The sequence below is a fragment of the Notothenia rossii genome (genome assembly GCF_949606895.1).
Source record: "Notothenia rossii genome assembly, chromosome: 1".
In the NCBI taxonomy this organism is placed as follows: domain Eukaryota; kingdom Metazoa; phylum Chordata; class Actinopteri; order Perciformes; family Nototheniidae; genus Notothenia; species Notothenia rossii.
The window spans coordinates 83654183-83677403 of NC_136912.1; the positions used below are offsets into that span (position 1 = coordinate 83654183).

At 40.0% G+C, this 23221-nt stretch overlaps 1 protein-coding gene and 1 long non-coding RNA gene across 4 annotated transcripts in view; one reads left to right on the top strand and one right to left on the bottom strand.

Annotated features, from left to right (window-relative positions):
- The first annotated feature begins 216 nt into the window (after positions 1-216).
- Positions 217-23221, top strand: part of LOC307030029 (vitellogenin-1-like) — a 33838-nt gene continuing 10833 nt past the window's right edge. Inside the window, exon 1 of one of the 3 annotated variants that reach the window (XM_079666264.1) lies at positions 217-360. In XM_079666264.1, the coding sequence (XP_079522390.1) occupies positions 327-360 (34 nt within the window). In that variant the 5' untranslated portion in view covers positions 217-326. Of the gene's footprint in view, positions 361-18278; positions 22937-23221 lie in introns of those variants that run through there. The other 2 variants (XM_079666263.1, XM_079666262.1) reach the window with 2 other exon arrangements.
- LOC307038859 lies at positions 9646-12892 on the bottom strand. The gene is made up of 3 exons (XR_013808098.1): positions 12022-12892; positions 11855-11931; positions 9646-11737 (listed from the first exon to the last, which is right to left on the bottom strand). It is a non-coding gene; the product is annotated as an uncharacterized lncRNA (long non-coding RNA).

Sequence of the window (23221 nt, forward strand, 5' to 3'; positions counted from 1 at the left end):
ATTGAGATAAAGTGCTTGAAAATGTAAATGCTTTACTTTTACAATAAATTGCTGTCTGACTGAATAGTTCGCTTTTTAGATTAAAAGAACAAAATTGCTTCGCTTCTACATAAAACAGCTACGATGCGGCCTTCCCGCGCTATGAGCGTGACCTGCAAGCGTTTTAGTTACGTGTGACCTGGGCATTCTGATGAGAGTGATAGATGACAGTGTGCCAGGAGGTTGCAGTTTCAACGAGCGTTGGCTATCAGAAGACAAATACAAGCCATGGCTAAGACGAGGGTCAAGCCCACGAGTAGCCTCCTGCAAAGTTTGCAAAAATAACGATGCGAGAGTCTGCACTGAGGAGCCACATGAAAGGTACGCCGCAGTAGAGCATTTTAGATTAGGCTAACGTTGCATGTTACGTTTGTTTAAGCTAACGTTAGCAAGCTGAATAGCGAGTTCGATGATGAGGGATAATAATAATTGCATGGGACAATCATTTCAGAGGAGCGTACCTATGTTAATATGTGCGTTACAGTCGCCATCCTGTGGTGTTCAGAGGATGAAGCACTCACGGCATTTCGTGTTATAGCCACGAAATATAATCTATTGATTTGACACAGAGCGATTTTGAAAGCAATGTATTTCTACTGGTAGTATGTTTCGTGCCTAAACTTCTACTGGTAGTATGTCTCGTGCCTAAACCAAATGTGACTTGCTCTATCGAAATCAGTCACATTGACCCGAAGACACATTTTCGTTTGTATTACTGGTCTGAGGGAAGCTCGCGAGTGTGTTTGTGTATATTTGCGTTTGTGTACCGGGGAAACACTTACAAGAAACACCGGCTGGTGTTATGCTTGCTGTGATGTTACATTAGTCTGTTCTCTGCTTGTAATTGTGCCGTTACAAGCTTCAAAGTTGTATTTATCATCTGAATTTGCCGAAACAAGTTTAATATTCTGAAAGCCAATACTTTGTTTATTTGAAAACAGATGAAAACAAACTGTCTTTTATATAAAATTGAAGTATTATACAAGCAAAACTACATTTTGCTTTAATCCCATGTAATTGTAGAATGAACACAGTCTTCCTTTGAAGATGTATAAGTCAGGTGTCTTGAGTAGTTAAAATTACCTACAAATCATTGTACAAATTTGTAAATATTATTTTCCACTCGTTACCATGTGAGTCTTTTTATGCAGCTCTGCTTCATTTTGTGGCTACAATTCAGGCTAATATACTACCAGAGGTGGAATAAGTACTCAGATTCGTACTTGAGTAGTAGAAGTACACTCAGATCTTGCACTTGAGTAAAAGTAGAAGTACTCAGATCTTGTACTTAGTAAAAGTAGAAGTACCAGAGTGTAGGAATACTCTGTTACAGTAAAAGTCCTGCATTCAAAATGTTCCTCAAGTAAAAGTACAAAAAGTATTCTCATCGAAATATAGTGAAAGTAGCGACAGTAAAAGTATTCGTTGTGCAGATTGGTCCATTTCAGAATAATATATATGATATGTTTTATAATGATTGATCATGAAAGTGTTCTCAAAGCTGGTAAAGGTGCAGCTTAGTTTGAATGACTTTGTATACTGCAGGGTAGCTTGTGAATTTACTCCAGGTGGAACTAAAGTCTGATTTAACACTTGATTAGATTTCACTTAATTAATCCAGATCTGTAAAGTAACTAAAGGTATTAAATACATGTAGTGGAGTAAAAGTACACCATGTACCTCTGACTTATGTTTACTGCCAACCTAAAAGTACCTCAAAAATAGTAATCAATAATGTATTAAAAAGTTATTTGGCTGATTGTTTTACATTGGCTCAGCCAGGTTATATGGGATGCCCAGTCTACAGTACGTACAGATGGGTCACTCATTTTGAAATATTAAACTTTGTTTTGTTTTCTTTAATTTTCCATCCTCGTGTAGAAGGCTATCACGAAACACACATTTGGTTGTTTATAGCATAAAGAACATCTGATTCAATGTGAGGTAGGGAAATAATCATTTGAGCATGTGTATATAAATATGTAATTTACAACAGCTGTAAGATGCTTGAAAAGCTGGAAAATGCACCTTGAAAATGCTTGAAAAGTGCTTGAATTTGGAAAAGGTGTAAGAACACTGTATATCTCAGTCTTTTCTGTTTTTTCTTTGATTGCATAGACCCATCTACCCCCCACTGCATTTTTGCCCTCTGGCAGTGTGGTCAATGTGAATGTGTCATTTTCCTACAAGAATTCATTTCCTCCTGCATAGCATCAGTCCAGAGTTTCAACTCTGCTGAATTAATGGCCTCTTGAAAGGTGTTTGGTACATTACACATTACTCTGTAGCAGTACTCAATATTTACATACTTCTGGTCGTCACACTTTACATTCTTAGTCCTCTGAATACTGAGGTCTCTTCCTTTCTCTTTGGGGATAGCTTCTATTTTGACCTTCTGCTCCCTTTCCTGTCTGAGTGTTTGTCATCTGTCTCAGTTCGAGCCTCCTGTGTCTCTTTTGGACACAAGTCAGTCCCCTGGGTTTCTGGCTTGGTGGATACAAACCTTTTCTCATAAAAATCGTCATCACTTGCCTCAAAATCAGTCTGTGTATGTCGCTCGACTACACTTTTTGTGACAAGCTTCACTTGCCTGTGTTTTCGAACACTACCTGTGTCTGGGTTGTAGACTAGGTATGCTGGGCTGTTTTTATCATACCCTACAAAAATACCCTTCTCACACCTCGAGTCTAACTTTTTCTTTTCCTGCTTGTATGCATAGCATACAGATCCAAATACATTCATTTTCGAAAGGTTAGGCTTACGTCCTGTCAGCATATAATAAGGCGTCTGTCCTACATGTCTGTTGTAACATCTTTTACGTATTACAGCTGCAGTCATGACGGCCTAAGTCCATAGCTTCTTTGGTAAATTGCTCTCAAGAAGCATGCATCTTGCCATTTCAAAAAGTGTTCTCCAGTTTCTCTCAGCTGTCCCATTTTGATGGGGTGAGTAAGGTGCTGAAGTTTCATGTCGTATTGCATGTTGTATCAATCAATCAATCAATGTTTATTTATATAGCCCAATATCACAAATGTTACATTTGTCTCAGTGGACTTCACAGTTTGTACAGAATATCAGTATGACAATACGACACCCTCTGTCCTTAGACCCTCACATCGTACAAGGAAAAACTTCCAGAGAAAACCCCACAGTTTAAAGGGAAAAATGGGAGAAACCTCAGGGAGAGCAACAGAGGAGGGATCCCTCTCCCAGGACGGACAGACGTGCAATAGATGCCGTGTGTAAATTGAAAAGATAATACATTTGCAACATAGGTAGTCCAAATGTTTGGAAATGCATGTGTGTATAATAGGAAGATGAATCCACGAGGATATCCATCCAGGACTTATTATCCAGGACCACAGCCACGACTCAAGATCCAGGGCTCGCGATCCAGGACACAGGACCGCAGGATCATCCATGACTCCGGAACCCGGCGTATATAGACACCAAAAAGAAATAAATTTGGGGAAGCTGGATTAATCGGAACATGAGAGTACACAGGTATAGACAGAGAGAAGGAAGAAGTAAGATGTCCCCCGACAAACTAAGCCTATATCAGCAAAACTAGGGGCTGAATCTAATCAGCCCTAACTATAAGCTTTATCAAAAAGGAAGGTCTTAAGCGCACTCTTAAAAATGGATAGGGTGTCTGCCGTCCGAACACAAACTGGAAGCTGATTCCACAAAAGTGGAGCTTGATAAGAAAAGGCTCTGGCTCCCATTGTACTTTTAGAGACTCTAGGAACAACCAACAACCCTGCATTCTTGGAACGCAATAACCCTAGTCGGACAATAGGGTATAATGAGTTCTTTAAGGTAAGATGGCGCCTGCCAATTAAGGGCTTTGTAGGCGAGAAGAAGAATTTAAAATTCTATCCTGTGTTCTATAGGGAGCCAGTGTAAGGCAGCCAGAACAGGAGTAATGTGGTCCCTTTTCCTAACTCTGGTTAGTACACGAGCTGCAGCATTTTGAATCAGCTGAAGCGACTTGACTGACTTCTTGGTACACCCTGATAATAAGGAGTTACAATAATCCAGCCTTGAAGTAACAAATGCATGGACTAGTTTCTCTGCATCGTTTTGAGGCAAGATATGCCTGATTTTTGCAATGTTACGTAGATGGAAGTAGGCGGTCCTTGAAATTGATTTTATGTGGGTGTTAAAGGATAAATCCTGATCAAATATAACACCAAGATTCCTTACAGTCTCACTGGAGGCCAAATTAATGCCGTCCATAGTTAATATATCTTTAGATAATTTGTTTCGTAGATTCTTCGGGCCAAGTACAATAACTTCAGTTTTGGTCGTGTTTAACATCAAAAAATGTAAGGTCATCCACGTTTTTAAGTACTTGAGGCAGTCTTGAATTTTATTTAGATGATTAATTTCATCAGGCTTGATTGATAAATATAGTTGAGTATCATCCGCATAACAATGAAAGTTTACAGAATGATTCCTTATAATATTGCCTAACGGAAGCATATATAGGGTGAACAAAATAGGTCCAAGCACTGAGCCCTGTGGCACTCCATGGCTAACTTTGGTTTGCATGGAAGATTCATCGTTGACACGTACAAACTGAGAGCGTTCAGATAGATAGGACCTAAACCAGCCTAAAGCAGTTCCCTGTATGCCAACTAAGTGCTCTAGTCTTTGCAATAGGATATCATGGTCGATAGTATCAAATGCAGCACTAAGAAGCGATTGAAAGTTTGTCCTGGTGAATTCTGTACCGTTATCAGACCTTATACATTTGATTTTACCGTAAGGTGCAACATCAGCAATGAATTTCTCTGTGGCTTTGAAAGTATCACTTTTAGGAAATACACCAGTGGCGGCCGGCCCATAGGCGCACATTAAAAAAACAAATATATATATTTAAAAAATATATTTTTTATTTTTATTTTTAATAAACAAGGTAAATATTATATAATTGGTATCAGTAAAATGTATAATCTACAATAAAATCTCGTTTAAAATTGTGTTACGATGTCTAGAATTACTGATAAGTCACATGTGTCCTGCCTGGCCTTGCCCGTGTATCATTACCCTCTCTCGTCTGGGCGCTATGCAAAGCACCCAGACGAGAGTGCAGCAGAAGCCAACTGTTTGTTTGGACTCGTATCCAAGGAGACAAAACAGGAAGCTGTCATACACTCTGGAAGCTATCATAAGCAGCTAATATGAAAACTCTGTTTTTGACATAAAAATGGAATTATGGATTATCTATAATGTTTTCAAAGTGACAGACACATTGGATTAACCTATGTATTAACCTTCAGCCGCGTTTTTCTCATTTTTGATCAGAATAACAGCAAAAGGTGAGCATATCTCCGTGTTTTGCTACCTAAAAAAGTTGTGTGATGTCTGTATTTGCTTCCCCTGTCGCGAGTTCTGATCGCTCAGTGATGATACTTGTTAGATAAGATTGTTTGTGCATATCCGATAAGTATATCGATTGATTTATACCAAGAGTGCGTTAGCATTTTTCGCTCAGGGCCCATTTAGACACTTCTTGTGAGACTTATGTTTTGTTTCGGTAAACATGGTTCATATCATCAGTTAGTTGAGTTTCTTCCCGTTAAATGAGTAGGACACATGAATAATTTATTACATTTTAAGAAGCCCTGCAGTTTCGTGAGAAAAGAAACGGGGGAGAAAAGCCCCTTAACAGGTTAAATGGGAATTCAATCATTTTAAGTAATTTTGAGTGTTCCCAAAGCCCCGGTGTTCTGCAGTTTGTGTGGGCCTACTGTACTGTTGCACAGTTTATACTGTAGAAACTATGTCCAGGACAAGGTGTTTGGAAGTTTTGGAAGATTCATAGCTAACCACACTGAAGATTATGGAGGTATTGATCAGTCTTCTCATATTGTTAAGCCTCAATTTGTCATTTCCCCCCCCCACAGCACTCAATCAATCAATCGATCAATCAATCAATGTTTATTTATATAGCCCAATATCACAAATGTTACATTTGTCTCAGTGGACTTCACAGTTTGTACAGAATATCAGTATGACAATACGACACCCTCTGTCCTTAGACCCTCACATCGTACAAGGAAAAACTTCCAGAGAAAACCCAAAGTTTAAAGGGAAAAATGGGAGAAACCTCAGGGAGAGCAACAGAGGAGGGATCCCTCTCCCAGGACGGACAGACGTGCAATAGATGCCGTGTGTAAATTGAAAAGATAATACATTTGCAACATAGGTAGTCCAAATGTTTGGAAATGCATGTGTGTATAATAGGAACATGAATCCATGAGGATATCCATCCAGGACTTATGATCCAGGACCGCAGCCACGACTCAAGATCCAGGACTCGCGATCCATGACACAGGACCGCAGGATCATCCATGACTCCGGTTCCCGGCGTATATAGACACCAAAAAGAAAGAAATTTGGGGAAGCTGGGTTAATCGGAACATGAGAGTACACAGGTATAGACAGAGAGAAGGAAGAAGTAAGATGTCCCCCGACAAACTAAGCCTATATCAGCAAAACTAGGGGCTGAATCTAATCAGCCCTAACTATAAGCTTTATCAAAAAGGAAGGTCTTAAGCGCACTCTTAAAAACGGATAGGGTGTCTGCCACCCGAACACAAACTGGAAGCTGATTCCACAAAAGTGGAGCTTGATAAGAAAAGGCACTCCAGAACCTAATTGTATCACTGGACTTTTAAGGTATATCTGATATGAACTAATTATGAACACATGACAATAATGTCACATTCTGTTAATCTGCCAAAGAAGGGAATGTTACTTGCTCACTTGAATGTGTGTAGCTTGAGGAATAAGGTGCATGAACTCTGCCATTTGGTAGAATCAAATAATATACACATACTGGCTATCTCAGAATCACACCTGGACTCATCTGTTGATGATTCAGAGGTTGCAATGCATGGTTACAATCTGTTCAGAAAGGATAGAGATAAGAATGGTGGCGGAGTTTTGATCTATGTACAAAAATAATATTCCAGCTAAAGTACGATACGACCTAATGAAAAATGAAATAGAAGCTTTATGGTTACAAGTACAATTGCCAAATTTAAAACTCATTAATTGGATGCTGTTATAGGCCACCGAGTGCCAATAGGCTACATGCACTAGGGTCTGAGACGTACTTCCGCCTTAGCCGTAATACGGCTCGGCTGCTTCCGGTTTGCTTCCGGTCTGCGTAGCTAAGATCGTCCACAAATGTTTTACTGTTTACATCTATGGTTTAAATATGAGTCGACGGAAGATTTTCAAAACGGAACATTTGCAAAGACAAGTAAAGAACTACTCCGAGCACTGCTGTGTCCCACTTTGTACGGCGTCAGCTAAATTCAACGGCGTCCTAAGTTTCCATGGCTTTCCGACCGAACTCGTGCTGCGAAGACAGTTAAAATACGACGCGATAACTTTACAATCTCCTCTCACTCCAAAGTCTGCAGTCGTCACTTCGCTACGGATCAACTAATAGAGCCAAAAACTCTTGATGGCCGTAGGAGGCTTGTGAAAGGTGCTGTACCAACTCTGTTTGAGTGGAATCACTTTACTGCTCAAATACCGCGGGCTAGTGTTTGGGAGAGAAGGGAGCGGCCCACTGAACCAGTCTCTCGGGAGGAGCAGGAAGAGCACATCGATGTCCGTGACCATGATTACTGCTCAACCCCTGAAGCAGCTTCACTGGACATGTCCTCTCAAGCTACAGAAGACAACTCCAAAACAGTGGAGGATCTGCAGAAACAACTGCAGGAGTTAAGAGTCCAGCGAGAGTTTGGCTTACAGCGGTTTGCTGGCTCCGACGACAACATCCGATTCTATACCAGGTAATGTTTTGGCTAAATTCTATCAAAGTTTTTGAGATGGGTTAGCTTATAAAGAATGCTGTTTACCTGCCGTTTGACCGCTGACTATATGCATGCAGTGTTGGAATAAGTAGGCAACTTAACTGAAGTATAAGTACAAATACTATGGTTTGAAAATACTCCTGAACTGAACATGTAGAATCATAAATCATGTGTTTTCATATATAAAAAGTAACTAGAAACTATGAAGGTTAACTAAATGTGGTGGAGTAAAACATACGAATACTAACAACATACTGATAATACTTTACTACAAGTGGAAATCTTCAAAACCTTACCAAAGTAAAAGTACATGTCAATATCCACTGCCTTTCCCCCAGTTGCACACTTAAGAATGAAGAGTAAAAGTAGTCATTCTGTGTAAAATGTTCCCTGTATGTTTTAGATTATTATTACTGCTGCTTTAATGTAGTTGTTACATTTTACTGCTGTAGATTACTATACATGCACCAAGTGCCTTCTTAATCAGTCTATTTGAATTGTAATGTATTATAGCAAACTAGAGGAAAGGATTAGCCCATGTGTTACAGTTAACATGACTGTATTTGCTGTGTCAATTAATGACTGACATGTGTCTTTTGTGTACAGATTCCCGAGCTATAACCACTTGATGGCCTTCTGGTTTTTGATTGAGCCTTCCATTTATAAAATGGTTCGTGTTACAAGAGCGATATCAGCTGCCAAGAGGAATGAAGAAGTGGTTACACACGCACGTCCATCAACGGTAGGCTACGTTTCTTTTAACACACAATCTAAACACAAACTGAAGGGAAAATGTTTCTCCGACATTTCATTGCTTTCGTGTAGGCTAAAAGGCTATACTCAATATAAATATATATATATATATATATATATATATATACTCAATATGTACTCAATCCTTTTTGAATACATCAGAGAACTAAGACAACTTAATGTTTTTCCCATGGTGTGCTACACTCATGACATTAATATAGTACCTTTTTTTGTTTTTATCTTCCAGAGACAGCTGCTTCAGCCAATTGACGAGTTCTTCCTTTTTCTCTGCTTCCTGTCGGTGGGTTTGAAAGAGAGGGACCTTGCAAACCGCTTCAACGTACACCAGTCCACTGTGAGCCGCATCATTGCAACATGGACAAGTTTTCTTACAACTTTATTGGGGTCACAGTGCATCTGGCTTACACCTGCAGAAGTTCAAGCCCACCTCCCAGAGGCATTCAAAGATTTCCCAGATTTCTCTGTATGGTGGTTCTGTCAGCGACAAGGAGATTTGCAAACAGTCTGGAATAGCTGCGTTGTTGACTGAAAACATGGCCGTGATGGTAGATAAGGGCTTCCTGATCAGCGATTGCTGCAAATGCCAGGTGTACTGCCCACCTTTTCTGTCAAAGCAGAAGCAAATGCCAGCCTATCAGGTAACGGAGACACAGGCCATTGCCAGACTGAGGGTTTATGTGGAGCGTGTCATTAGGAGGATAAAAGAGAACAAACTTTTTGATGGTGTCATCCTCCTGTCCCATGCCTACAACATCAACCAACTGTTTGCAGTAGCATGTATGCTGTCGAACTATCAGAACAAAGCACTGGTCAAGACATGGGTGAAATAAGACAAGATGATGACACGTGTGCAGGTAGCTGTGATTAAGCTGGGTGAGCACACCGTAATCCCGTGTTGCCTGACACACGCTAGTGTTTTGTTTGAATAAATAGCAAATTACAATGCGTTGATGATTTCTTACAAATGCAATGATTTACTATTCATTACAAAAAAATCACTTCACTTTATTGTCTTTTTAAATACAATTGTATATTTATTTACATATATGAAATGTGACAAACAATATATATCAAAACAAAATATTGAAATCACATTTTGTTGTCATTCAGAACACATGATTGAGGGATTGCCTCCTAAAAACAATGACGGCTGAGCCAGGGTCTAGCAGCTAACTGCTTACAGAGTTAACAATGGCTACAGTGCCCACTAATTTTTTAATGACAGGTACTTCGGCATGTATGTGTAAAAAAAAAAAAAAGTCTACTTTTTCTCTGATTGCTCTTTGCACTTCTGGATCTGTGTATATTCTTTGCACAAGGTAGTCCTCCTGTGCCCACACTAAAAAGTCACACGACTGCATCCCAGATACAAGAAGTTGACCCTGATCTTGCCAGTAATAGGCATGGCTTTTCTTGAGCTTAGGGGAGCCACATTCCATCTTCACATACAGTTGCAAGAAAAAGTACGTGAACCCTTTGGAATTACCTGGATTTCTGCATAAGTTGGTCATAAAATGTGTTCTGATCTGCACATTTGAAGTTTGCAAAAGAGCACCTGGAAATATTCTGTGGACAGATGAAACCAAAGTTGAGTTGTTTGGAAGGAACACACAACGCTATGTGTGGGGAAAAAAAGGCACAGCACACCAACATCAAAACCTCATCCCAACTGTGAAGTATGGTGGAGGGAGCATCATGGTTTGGGGCTGCTTTGCTGCCTCAGGGCCTGGACAGATTGCCATCATCAACGGAAAACTGAATCCTCAAGTTTATCAAGACATTTTGCTGGAGAACTTAAGGCCATCTGTCCACCAATTGAAGCTCAACAGAAGATGAGTGATGCAACAGGACAACGACCCAAAGCACAGAAGTAAATCAACAACAGAGTGGCTTCAACAGAAGAAAATAGGCCTTCTGGAGTGGCCCAGTCAGAGTCCTGACCTCAACCCAATTGAGATGCTGTGGCATGACCTCAAGAGAGCGATTCACACCAGACATCCCAAGAACATTGCTGAACTGAAACAGTTTTGTAAAGAGGAATGGTCCAAAATTCCTCCTGACCGTTGTGCAGGTCTGATATGCAACTATAGGAAACGTTTGGTTGAGGTTATTGCTGCCAAAGGAGGGTCAACCAGTTATTCAATCCAAGGGTTCACCCTGCACTGTGAATGTTTACATGGTGTGTTCAATAAAAACATAAAAACATATAATTGTTTGTGTGGTTTTAGCTTAAGCAGACTGTGTTTGTCTATTGTTGTGACTTAGATGAAGATCAGAACACATTTTATGACCAATTTATGCAGAAATCCAGGTAGTTCCAAAGGGTTCACATACTTTTTCTTGCAACTGTATTTGCAGTCGACATAATTTGGGACATTGGGACATTTGAATTCAACAAGGCCAAATTGGGGATATTCTGTTGGGTCAAAAACAACTCCATCAGGGGAGGCACCAAGCCAGGGCGTAGAGGGGTGAATGACAAGGCCACAAGGGGAGTAGTTCACGTTTGCCAGTCTACTGTATTCAGCTGCAACTGTGGGCTCCATGTCTGCACCTCTCCTAATTTCTGCAGTCTGCCTTGTACCTTTGAGTATTCGCTCTGCAAGAGAGTTAGCAGAGCTCTCACCTCTGACGTGACAAATCTCTCTAAACCTAGAGGCAGTAACCCTGGGTTTGCGGAGCAGATGCCACTCTGAGCTAGACCTTTGCTCACGGGTAGCCTCCTCAATTTTGTGAGACATTTCCAAATCAACAGATAAGCTGTTCATATGTAGTTGCTCCTCTTCTGAGCACACCAGCAGTAAATCACATGGCAAGATCGCATACCCCTCTATGGGCAAGTGGGGTGTTGGTGGTGTCTCAGTGTGAAGTGTGGTGTACCGAGACGTCAAAGCAGGCATCTGATAGGACAGAACACTGCCCTCCTGCACCATCCCGAAGGCACTTTCCACAAGGGGCTTGTCAGGTCTCATGTTCATTGTGGTGACAAGCGTCTGTCTTCAATGCTGAATGCTGAGTATGCCTCCGTAACTCTGAACAGGCAGGGATCTGGTAATGGCCCCACCATGCCTCTGTAGAATCCACTCCTACAAAGAATGGCAAAGACAATATAGCACATTAATGTGACAAAAAAGGTTAGGAATACAGCACCAGAATTATGAATTTTAAAAACACAGGAAACACAATTTTCCAGCTAAAATTACCTTACTCCAGTCTGCACCATCCTATTTGGTACAGGCTTGGTGAAGACCATGGAGTTGATGGGCCCTGGCTTCACACCCTTAAGGAAAACACAATTACTGTTCGTTGAGTCACTTTAAAACAAAAACTCTGTGAAAGATTACAAGTATTTGAACCTCATTGAAATTACCATGCACAGGTGGCACAACTGGCATGTTCAGTTCAGTGTAGTGTGCTGTTTGGAACAGCAATGCTACTGTGTGATTGCACGAAACAGTTCCTGCAACACAGGAGCACTGGTTGTGCGTGAGCACCACTGGTGATGAATCACGAAGCGTTATCTAAAAAAGAGAGAAGAAATACTAGTGATTAGTAACCTCACTTGTGGTAAATGAGCCAGGAGGTTATTATGAGTAGAATTATTGGTTATTTTTACTGACCCATTATCCTAGAAGAAGCATGTATTCCTGAATGCTTAGTGTTACCCTCTTACCCTACAATACCACAATGAACTTTCTTTGGAAACTAAGATGCCTTGAAAATTGTATTAAAGCAGTTTTGACTATATATTTGAACCCTCAAACTTACACATCCATAATCAATGTAATAATATCTGACCAATCAGCTGGGATAAAGCAGGGAGAAGTAGGACACTGTTGAGATTCCCTTAAGGTAAACTAATGTTTAACTGAACTGAAACTCAATAAACAGGGAGGAAGACAGTGTCAATGCTGCCTGCCTACACTCAAACTGTGTGCTGTCTCGCTCTTCCTCATTGACCTGTAGCTAGTGCTGCGTACCGGTGTTGCAGTATAAGTTGAGTCATGACAACTGGCGACATTCTATTATTTTCGTCATAGGAATCCGGGGCGTGTACATTGAGGACCCATTGTTGACTTACCAGGAAAGAAACATCGTTTGTCGTTTACGTTCATCTTTTGCTATATCTGCCTTCCTAAGATCACTTTGCTGCACATTCAGTACTCGTATGTGAGGTTGTGGGTGAGAGGCCGATATCGTGACGCTTACAGGGAGGTATCGAACATTACAAAGTAGGTGACTGTGTGGATGCCTGTTCAAAACATTGCAAACTTCAATAAATCCTTTAAATTATATATTTGTGTCCGACTTTCATTTGTTAATCGTTCTTAATGTGATGTATAGTAGCTTTGATAGCTGTCCATACCTTCAGACAGCCTAAAAGTAAAACACAAGTTGTTTATTCACAGCCCGAACGCTCATCGAGATGACTGGATCAGTCATGACAACTTGTGATCAGCTCCGATTAAATTGTGATATCAATTCTGTAGCTAACCTCCAGGGAGCACGTTTATTTTATGAAATACCTGTATCCCTTTCATCACAACAAGACTCTACACTGTGCAGGAAAAACAATTACATACATGAAAATAACCTTGATGCATGGGAATTTAAAATTAAATTAAACACACAAACTATCTTCCGTGGCTATACTGATATGTCACAGTAACGGTAAACCACAGAAAAGTAAGTCCAGCGGGGCACAAGCTGAATACATATAATACGGTAGTTCTATTATGCCTTTAAGCCTATACGTTTAACCCATAAGAAAATCATATTAAAAAACACCCATTTCTACTTTTGGGGAAATTAAGGGGAACGTCATTTAGACTAAATAGACACATTTCTGACAAGTAACCTCCCTAGTGTCAAATATCTGGGCTTTAATGGTAAAGTAACTCTTATTTATAACTTAATTAACAAGGATGATGTTTTGGTTTGCATTTGTTTGAACATACTATGAATTGAAGAATAAAGCATATGTTAACTAAATATAATTGAATCAGCTAAATTAACTGACCAGACCATAATCATATTTCTAATTGTGCATATATGTCACTCCGGGTTTACTGTGAATGTTTAGGGTTAAAGTCCCGATGTGACACCATGTGTCACAGCAATATTTATGGCATTTGTTTCATATCAATTTCATCAAGAAATGTTTCCACAACAGGTTAAATGTAATCAGAATCAGAATACCTTTATTCGTCCCACAGAGGGGACATTTACATTTGTTACAGCAGAAAAGAGCCGAAGACAGCTTAATGTTTAACAAATGACATGTAAGCATTTTTATTCTTAAATGGCTTGAAAATTAACTTTAGCAACAAAAAACCTTTCCAAATCTAGCTAGTTCTGTCACATGTTTTAACCTGACACATGGACATCTTGGACATGTTGTTATGGGAAGACAAAAGCAAATGACAAGGACCATGACCCCAGACTGTTCAGTGTGTGTCACTTTGGGACTTCATGAGATAAAAAAGGCTAAAGCTGTATAAGGAACTTTCCAGAACATTTCAATTTCATGTGACACCCGTGTCTAAGCAATTCTGTCTGCCTTCCGTGTTCCTGTTGTTATTTACTTCCTCTCTGCCTTCTTCTGATGATTTATCTGTTAGTTTGTGTGCATCAAGGTTATTTTCATGTATGTAATTGTTTTTCCTGCACAGTGTAGAGTCTTGTTGTGATGAGAGGGATACAGGTATTTCATAAAATAAACGTGCTCCCTGGAGGTTAGCTACAGAATTGATATCACAATTTAATCGGAGCTGATCACAAGTTGTCAAGACTGATCCAGTCATCTCGATGAGCGTTCGGGCTGTGAATAAACAACTTGTGTTTTACTTTTAGGCTGTCTGAAGGTATGGACAGCTATCAAAGCTACTATACATCACATTAAGAACGATGAACAAATGAAAGTCGGACACAAATATATAATTTAAAGGATTTATTGAAGTTTGCAATGTTTTGAACAGGCATTCACACAGTCACCTACTTTGTAATGTTCGATACCTCCCTGTAAGCGTCACGATATCGGACTCTCACCCACAACCTCACATACGAGTACTGAATGTGCAGCAAATTGATCTTAGGAAGGCAGATATAGCAAAAGATGAACGTAAACGACAAACGATGTTTCTTTCCTGGTAAGTCAACAATGGGTCCTCAATGTACACGCCCCGGATTCCTATGACGAAAATAATAGAATGTCGCCAGTTGTCATGACTCAACTTATACTGTAACACCGGTACGCCGAACCGGTACTGGACTTGTAAAAAGTTTCGGTTTAAGTCCGGTTAAAACCGGAACGTCAGGAACCGGTACTTACGTATATTCTCCTTTGTGTTCTAAACCATCTAAAACCTTCCATAGATCGAGAAATTTGCGCTGAGAAAAGACGAAAAACATTGTTTTGGCTTCTGATATGGCAGCCATTACTGAGCTCACGAAGTCTCGCAAAATATCGCAACTGCTCGCGAGATCTGTGTGACGTCAAGGGAAGCTGGCTTAGACATAGTGGACACTGACAGCGTGGGATGCTGGTTGCCATATTTGGTAGTGTAGCTAAGCTAACTCCTTTGTATGTATGGTGATATAGCGTCTGCCGAAAGAGCAACACTTCACCCAGACAATGTCAATATGCTGTTGTTCTTGAACAAGAACACATAGACTTGTACTCTTGCATATTGAGTCTTGTATGTACATCACTATGTATGTAGTTGTGTTGTGTAGTTAGTAACACATGTAGAGTTCTAGAAAAGACATGGTGTAGACACAAGTTGGAAGGGGGCACAATAAACCTGACGAGTTTGAATTTGAGTTGATTATGAGTTTATTTTCAATTGATAATTAGCTCACAATAAGTTCACTTTAGTTACTCACACAACTTGACACAAGTCCGGACTTATAAGTCCGGACCTGAACCTGAACCTCTGGACTTGAGTCCGGACCTGAACCTGAATGTGAGTCCAGGTACACAGCACTACCTGTAGCACAAAGCTCTCACGCTGACCTGCCCTGTCAGCCTGTCTTTATTGGACTCTGAATGAAGAAAAACAGAGCAACAGCATTAGATCTATACTCACGTCAAAACATCTATGGCAACATTGCTTTACAAAAGCTGATACCATTATGCAGTGTGGCTAACAACAAGACAACCTCTAGTTGGCTAGGCTATAAGGCTATTAAACGATAGTATTTTTTAGCAAAATGGCTAATGTTTTAAAGAATTAACACCGGAAACAGTACATAGCGTTACCCAGAGCCTTATAGTAGTCTTCTATAGTAGTAGTATAATAGTAGTTATACTATAGGGCTCTGGCGTTACCTAGCCTTTGACAGCTAACGTTAGCGTAACCTGGAGCATAAGCTAGCTGGTTAGCACCTGTTACTCCAGTTACCTTCTTACCTTCATAGTTGTGTATATATGACGCAGCATATAATTTGAAGCCTTTATCGAGTTTGCTGGCTGGGGCTTTAGTCGTCCGGCAAATCCGATGAACATCTGACATTTTTAATTTCGGAAGCTCTTGTAGGTAGCGGGTGTAGAAGGTCGTCATTTTCAAACAGGAAATGAATCGGCCGCTTTGAGTAGAATGCGGAAGTGACTGTGCATGTAGCCCAGTGGTTCTCAAAGTGGGGGGCGCAGAGGCATGCCAGGGGGGGCGCGAGAGACCAGGAGGAAAAATGGTTAAAAAAAAAAAAATCATAATTTGACAAATTATTGATTCAAAAATAATATGATGCAGTACAGTACTATTACGTGTTGAGAAATGTATCCATAGATCTCTTAATTGTGCTCTCAAAGTGCACCAGATTGATGCATTTAACTTCAATATTTAAAAATAAATCTTCCCGGGGGGGAGCTTGCCCCCGGACCCCCCTATGTGAGGTCCTATAAAAATAGCACTTTACCCCTGCTTACACCTATGCCGTGAGCTGATTATCGAGCCTTCATTGTAACAGTAAAAAATTCCACTGTAGCGACCGGTACATTAATGGGAAACCCTAAATGTTTGAGCACCCTCTATGAAACGTCAAGCTACCCCACAGCACCCCCAAAAGAAATCTCTGGCCGCCACTGAGCCGAACTATTTGTGTTGGGGGGGCCCAAATTTTTTTTTTCTCCAAAGGGGGGGCCTGACAGAAAAAGTTTGAGAACCACTGATGTAGCCTATTCAAACTATCTAGATGGTATTTGTGAAATGGTAGATAATACAGCTGAGTGTAATAGCAAAATATATTTCATGGGAGACCTGAATATCAATGCCCCATGTGGAACAAGATTGCATTAGCTGCCAAAATGTGTAATATAACTCAGGTAATAACATCACCAACCAGAAGGGCTACAAATAAACGTGGGGCTATTCCAACGACCTGCATTGACCACATCTATACTAACAGGCCAGAGCACTGCACTAAAGTGTTGTCACTCACAGTTGGCTTTAGTGATCATAACCTAGTTGCTATAGTACGCAAGACCAAAATACCTAAGGCTGGCTCCAAGATAAATTATAGAAGGTCTTATAAGGGGTTTAATCAGGAACAATTTGTAGAGGAGGTAAAGAATGTGCAAAGGTTTGATGTTTGCCATGAGGAAAACCCAGAAAAAGCATTGAAGTCTTTCATGGGGATTGCCGATCAGCATGTTCCTATGAGAAAATGGTCTGCCTGGTCAAAGTGTGCACATTGGTTGAATGACGAGATGAGAAGTTAAATGGTCCAACGAGATGATGCTAAAAAAACTACAGACAGAACAGGTTCTCTATGTGACAAACAACATTACTGTAAACTAAGAAATGCGGTAACCAAATTGAATAAATGTAGAAAGAGGGAATACTACATGCAGGAAATCAGTGATTCTACGAATGATGGAAAGAAATTATGGAAAATATTGAATAACATAATGGGGAGGAACTCAAACACGCATCTTTCCTTTATATAAACCGAGGGTAAATTCATTACCAAGGCAGCAGATATTGCAAATCATTTTAATTATTATTTTACAAATAAAGTAGATAAGCTGAGGAATGCCATGGGTGCAGTTGAGGACACAGTGTCACATCACATCATTAAAGATCGTATCATGAGGGAAAAGCAGTGCATGTTTGAATTCCACAATGTAACAGAAGAATATGTTGAAAATATGCTTTTACATCTGTCCGATGATAAATCTCCTGGGATTGACAACTTGGATGGTAAACTGCTCAAAATGACGGCCAAATACATATCAAAGCCATTGAGTCACATTTTTTATAAAAGTTTAGAGCAAGGCGTGTGCCCCGAGATCTGGAAGGAAGCCAAGGTTATCCCATTACCCAAGGATAAAAGAAAAACCTTTGCTGGTTCCAATAGTCGACCTAAGTCTCCTCCCAGTGTTAAGTAAATTAATAGAAAAAATAGTATACACCCAAATTCAATACTACTTTTCAAGTAACAATCTGAAAACAAACTACCAACATGCCTATAGAGATGGTCACTCTACAAGTACAGCACTTGCACAAATGACCGACGACTGGTTAGAGAGCATGGATGATAGGAGGCTTGCACGAGCTGTGATGTTAGACTTTAGCGCAGCTTTCGATGTGATCGATCATAGTCTGCTGCTCAACAAACTCAAATGCTATGGCTTGGATGGAGAGCTACCTGACTAGGAGAAGGCAGCGAGTCTTTTTCAATGGGAGCTTTTCTGAAAGTAAAGTGTTGCAGTGTGGGGTCCCACAGGGGAGTTCGCTTGGGCCTTTGTTGTATTCTATATTCACAAATGACCTTCCTTACATATTAAATAAGTCCAGTGTAATAATGTATGCTGATCATTCCACAATGTACAGTACAGCATCAACATGCAGTGAGTTAAACTATCTACTTAAAATAGAGATTAAAGCCATAGCAGACTGGGTCAACAATAACAAACTGGTATTCAACATTGCAAAAACAAAAGCAATGGTGTTCGGATCCAGACATATGTTAAGCAGCAATCCTCAATTAAGCCTGACACTGGCTGGTCTGCCAGTGGAACAGGTAAACGAGACTAAATTGCTTGGCATTGTTCTTGATTCTGGTTTACGGTGGACAAAGCAAATTGACAGTATCGTAACTAAAATGGAAAGGAGCATAGCTGTGGTGAGAAAATGTACAAAGTATGTAACACCAACCACTTTGAAACAAGTCATTCAGTCTCTGGTTTTGTCACATCTAGAGTACTGTCTGGTCATATGATCATCAGCAGCAAAAACACATTTACAGAAATTACAAAGAGCTCAAAACAAGGCTGCCAGACTAGCTCTCCACTGTTCGAAGCGCACTCATATTGGAGTTATGCATAGAAACCTATCTTGGCTTCCAGTTGAGAAATGTCTGCAATCTCGTGTTATCACTTTTCTAAAAAATGTCCAATTTAGCAAAAAAACACTGTATATTTATGATCAAATAGTTTACACAAGAGACGAGCATGACCATAAGACTAGACGAGCTACATCGGACCATCTACTGGCACCTAAACCCAGGACAAATCTTCTGTGTCTTATAGAGCTATAAAGGAATGGAACTCATTGCCAGACTACCTCGCTGAAATAGAGTCCAGAGCCTATTTCAAGAAGAGATTGAAGGGCCATCTACTAATGACCATGTACCCTTGTGAGCTGTGAACCCTAATTTAATTTAATTTGATCGCATGTTGTTGATGATATTGGTGATGTTTTTAATGTTGTTAATGATATCAGGACTTATGTCCTAAATGTTGCTGTATTATTGTTGTATTGTTTTAAGTGTCGGACCCCAGGAAGAGTAGCTTTTGTCGAGAGCAAAAGCTAATGGGGATCCTTAATAAACATAAACATAAACATCACCAGAATTCATAATTTAAGGGGTCTTTTCTAAAAAGAAAATTACCGGGGGAGCATCCCCCCGGAACCCCCCTAGTATTTTTTGGTCACCATATCCACAGCCCCACCTAAAATATTTTCAACCAGCCGCCACTGAAATACACAAATACTGCCCCAGAAAAGTCATCTGTAAAAGCCAATGTGTATCTGAATCCCTCTTAGGCTCTGGCTCAATAGGACCTGCTAAATCAGTGTGCACAAGATTGAGCGCTGCTTTAGCTCTTGCATCTGGTTGTCTGTTCTCTCTGTGTGTACTCTGAGCAAATTTACCCCGAGTACACACTTCACAGTTAAGGTTAGATTTATCAATCCCACACTTAATTTTCATCCCCTCAGTGACTTTTTCCAGTTGTGACACATCATCATAGTTATAGTGACCAAGTAGGGTATTTCGTGCCATGTTTGAATGTCATAACATCCATAACATGCATCGTCCTCAGCTTCACAGTCCACAGTGTTTAAAAAATAAAGTCAATCATATTCCTTGATGTCAAATATTTTACCTCTTTGGTGAATCAGCTGGTTACAACCCTGACGAAAGTTCACTGATGCTCCGTTGGCTGTCGCTGCTTTAACAGAAAAAATGTCTTGTGGATAGGACGGTATGTAGAGCGCGTCCTTCAGCGTCGCTGTCACTCGTTGTCCCTCCGTGTCTTGCAGGCAGACCTCCGCCTCTCCTTTCTTCAAAGCGACACCACTTGTTCTTGTCCCGTCAGCCAATTCAGCAAAGTGGTCTCAGGTTGAAAAGTCTCATTGAACCTTTTAAACTTGTCGATGTTCGTTATTATGTCTGACGTTGCTCCGGTGTCGACCATCAGCCCTTTATGTGTAACTCCGGATACTGGACTGTCACGTACTTTGGGTGATCGAGTGGTCCTCAACGTCAGTTGCTTGTTTAGCATTGTCTCTCTTTTTGCGTCTGCAGTTTGCATCTATATGTGTGGAATTTTTGCAAAAACTGCACCACTGTGTCTGGTCTTTGCTGTTGCTGCTACTCGCACTTCGACACTCACGAGCCCGGTGCCCTTTCTGACCGCAGTTGTAGCAAGTGATATCGGGGCCATCTCTCCACTTCACCCAGCCACTCGCCTTCATAATATTATAAGATTCTTCACTCAAGTTGGCATTGTATTTTTCTGTGCTTTCATAGCTCAGCTTTGTTTTGAACTCACCAAAAGTTAGCTTCTCATCCCCTTGTGTAATGTGGATGGCAAACGGCCTAAAACAAATTGGCCGTCCCTTTAAAATCATGGCTATCAGCAGCCCGTCGCTAAGAGTTTCTTCAGCATTTCTCAGTGCTGTAATTGCCGTTTCGGCACGAATGATAGTCAGTGACACTCTCATTAGCGGCTTTCTGCAGCGACGCGTTAGTTCACCCGTGGTTTCCCTTTCCCAGCGTAGTGGTCCCTCAATATTTGTAACGCTTTTCTTCCGTTGTCTGCTGCTTCTCTCATGATCAGTGAAAGGCTTTTATCGTCCAGTACCTGGATCAATTCTGCATAGGCTTCTTCATTTTTCTGATCATCAGCCTCATCATCTTCACCTGGCTCCTCTAGGATGACAGCCTTCGATCCTAGCAGTCGCAGGTGACCCAAAAACTTTGTCTCCCATAACTCGTAGTTCTTCTCATCTCCGTCGAAACACAAACGGTTCCACCGGCTTCCATGGTCCCTCCTTGGCCCATAACCTGTTAATGATGCCATGATCTTAGGGCAGGAATACCGTGAACATAGTTTAACGTGACAGAGGAATACATACACACATACACCGTCGGCTTTGCTTCAACCGGAAGTGACACGTTTTATTGCGCATGTCCCTTTTATCACGGGAATACAGGAAGTGATTAGTATAAGAGTATTAAGTAACAAATTCATATATTACAATTCATAATTCAACAATCCTTAATGAGAATAAGTTTTAAGGAGATTAGACCAATAGAAAGGGCCTGCCCATTTAAAATAAGATAAAATGCATCTTTATTGATGCCCCAGGGGAAATTCAGTTTTCCACACGATTGTTTATTTGTATTTTTGTTTTGAATACACAAACAATGGAGTACAAATACAAACATGCATTGGAACACAGGTATAGGTGAACATATGCACGCATAACAGGTTTTAATGATGTATCTCCAACGAGGCGTTTTGGAGAGGTATTTTCTGTGTTAGAGTTTTACTCGCTACAGGGTGTACTTTGAGGGTTAGTGACTCTGCAGACCGTTTACATGCATAAAAACCTTCATAACACAGAAGGGGATGGGTAATAACCAGAAAAGCATGACATGGGACCTTTCAAATATGAAACTTAACTAAAATGCTAAACACTTTTATAGATAGGGTGAGATCTTTTGCAACGGCCCATTATACCTTTATTTGTATACACTTTCAGTCTTTAAGAATCAAATGGTGATTCACTTTTTATTTTTACTGGGCCAAAGGCAACAAAACACCCCATTCCCAAAAAACATACAGTTGGAATCTTATCCTTGGTGTTTTTCTGGATCATTGTTTTACAAGTAAAACAATCAATAACATCATTAATGGTTTACTGTTGATTGCAATTACTGTAAAAATCTGCAAAAATCAAATCACCAGTGTCCAGATTAAAACACCTTTATTAATTCATATTTAAAATGCTTCCATCTCACAGTTGAAACGGTGTCAAGCACGCAGTATCTGCAATATCTGCTGAAATGTCATTGAAATGTCACCCTGACTACAACAAACAAACTAAGCAAACATCCAAAGTCATGATGCCCTGTGAGGGTTAAACTACAAAGCAAACTCGATGCAGCCAGGAATCTCTTTTTTTTTTAACTGCCTCAAAAAATATGAATAAGTTAAGACAAAAAATATCTCAGCCAACACCTAAAGCAAATTACATCAGTACGAAACATTAAAGAAAATAAAGGATCCTTGAAAAGAGAAAATCGAAAGTTTAACGAAAAATCTAAGTTTACTTATTTAAACCTATAAACAATACATTTCTTTTGAGAAATGTTATTCTGTTATATTTTTTACATATACAGCAAAAAACTGAAATATGTTTAAAAAAGTAGGATTTATTGTCAGAAAACAAAAAACATCAACGGTTATATAAAATAAACAGCAAACTGTTTGAAACACGATACTTAACTTTTGACTTTGCATATGCTAGAAAAAGATCAGGTGCCCCTAACTTTTCATTCACTGATACACAACCTGTAGCACACCCTCCCAAACCCAAACCAGTGATTTAATAGGAGGATCGAATTGGCTGTATCGATCAAACTCGGCAGGGTTCATATCCTACTTCAGCTATCCAGAAGTGGGAACTATAAAAGATAAGCATTCACTGCAAAGATTCACAATCCATCAGCCATGAGAGTGATTGTGCTTGCCCTGACCTTGGCCTTCGTGGGTGAGTATTATCTCTGATTTTGAGAACATTTCACATTTAAAAGAGAATGCAGTTTTTATCAGACACAGCAAATAACTTTGTCAGAGACAAAAAACAAGAAAAAGTGAATTTTGCATAATAGGTGACCTTTAAAACATTTAAACACATTTTATAACTTGAATTTCTGAGATTTCAGTACTACTTCTCTGTCTGATTTTCTTTAGCATCAAATTGCCTTCTTCATTTGATCATATTCATTATATGCCATTGTATATTTGATGCTTGTATGTTACACTGCAGGCTTAC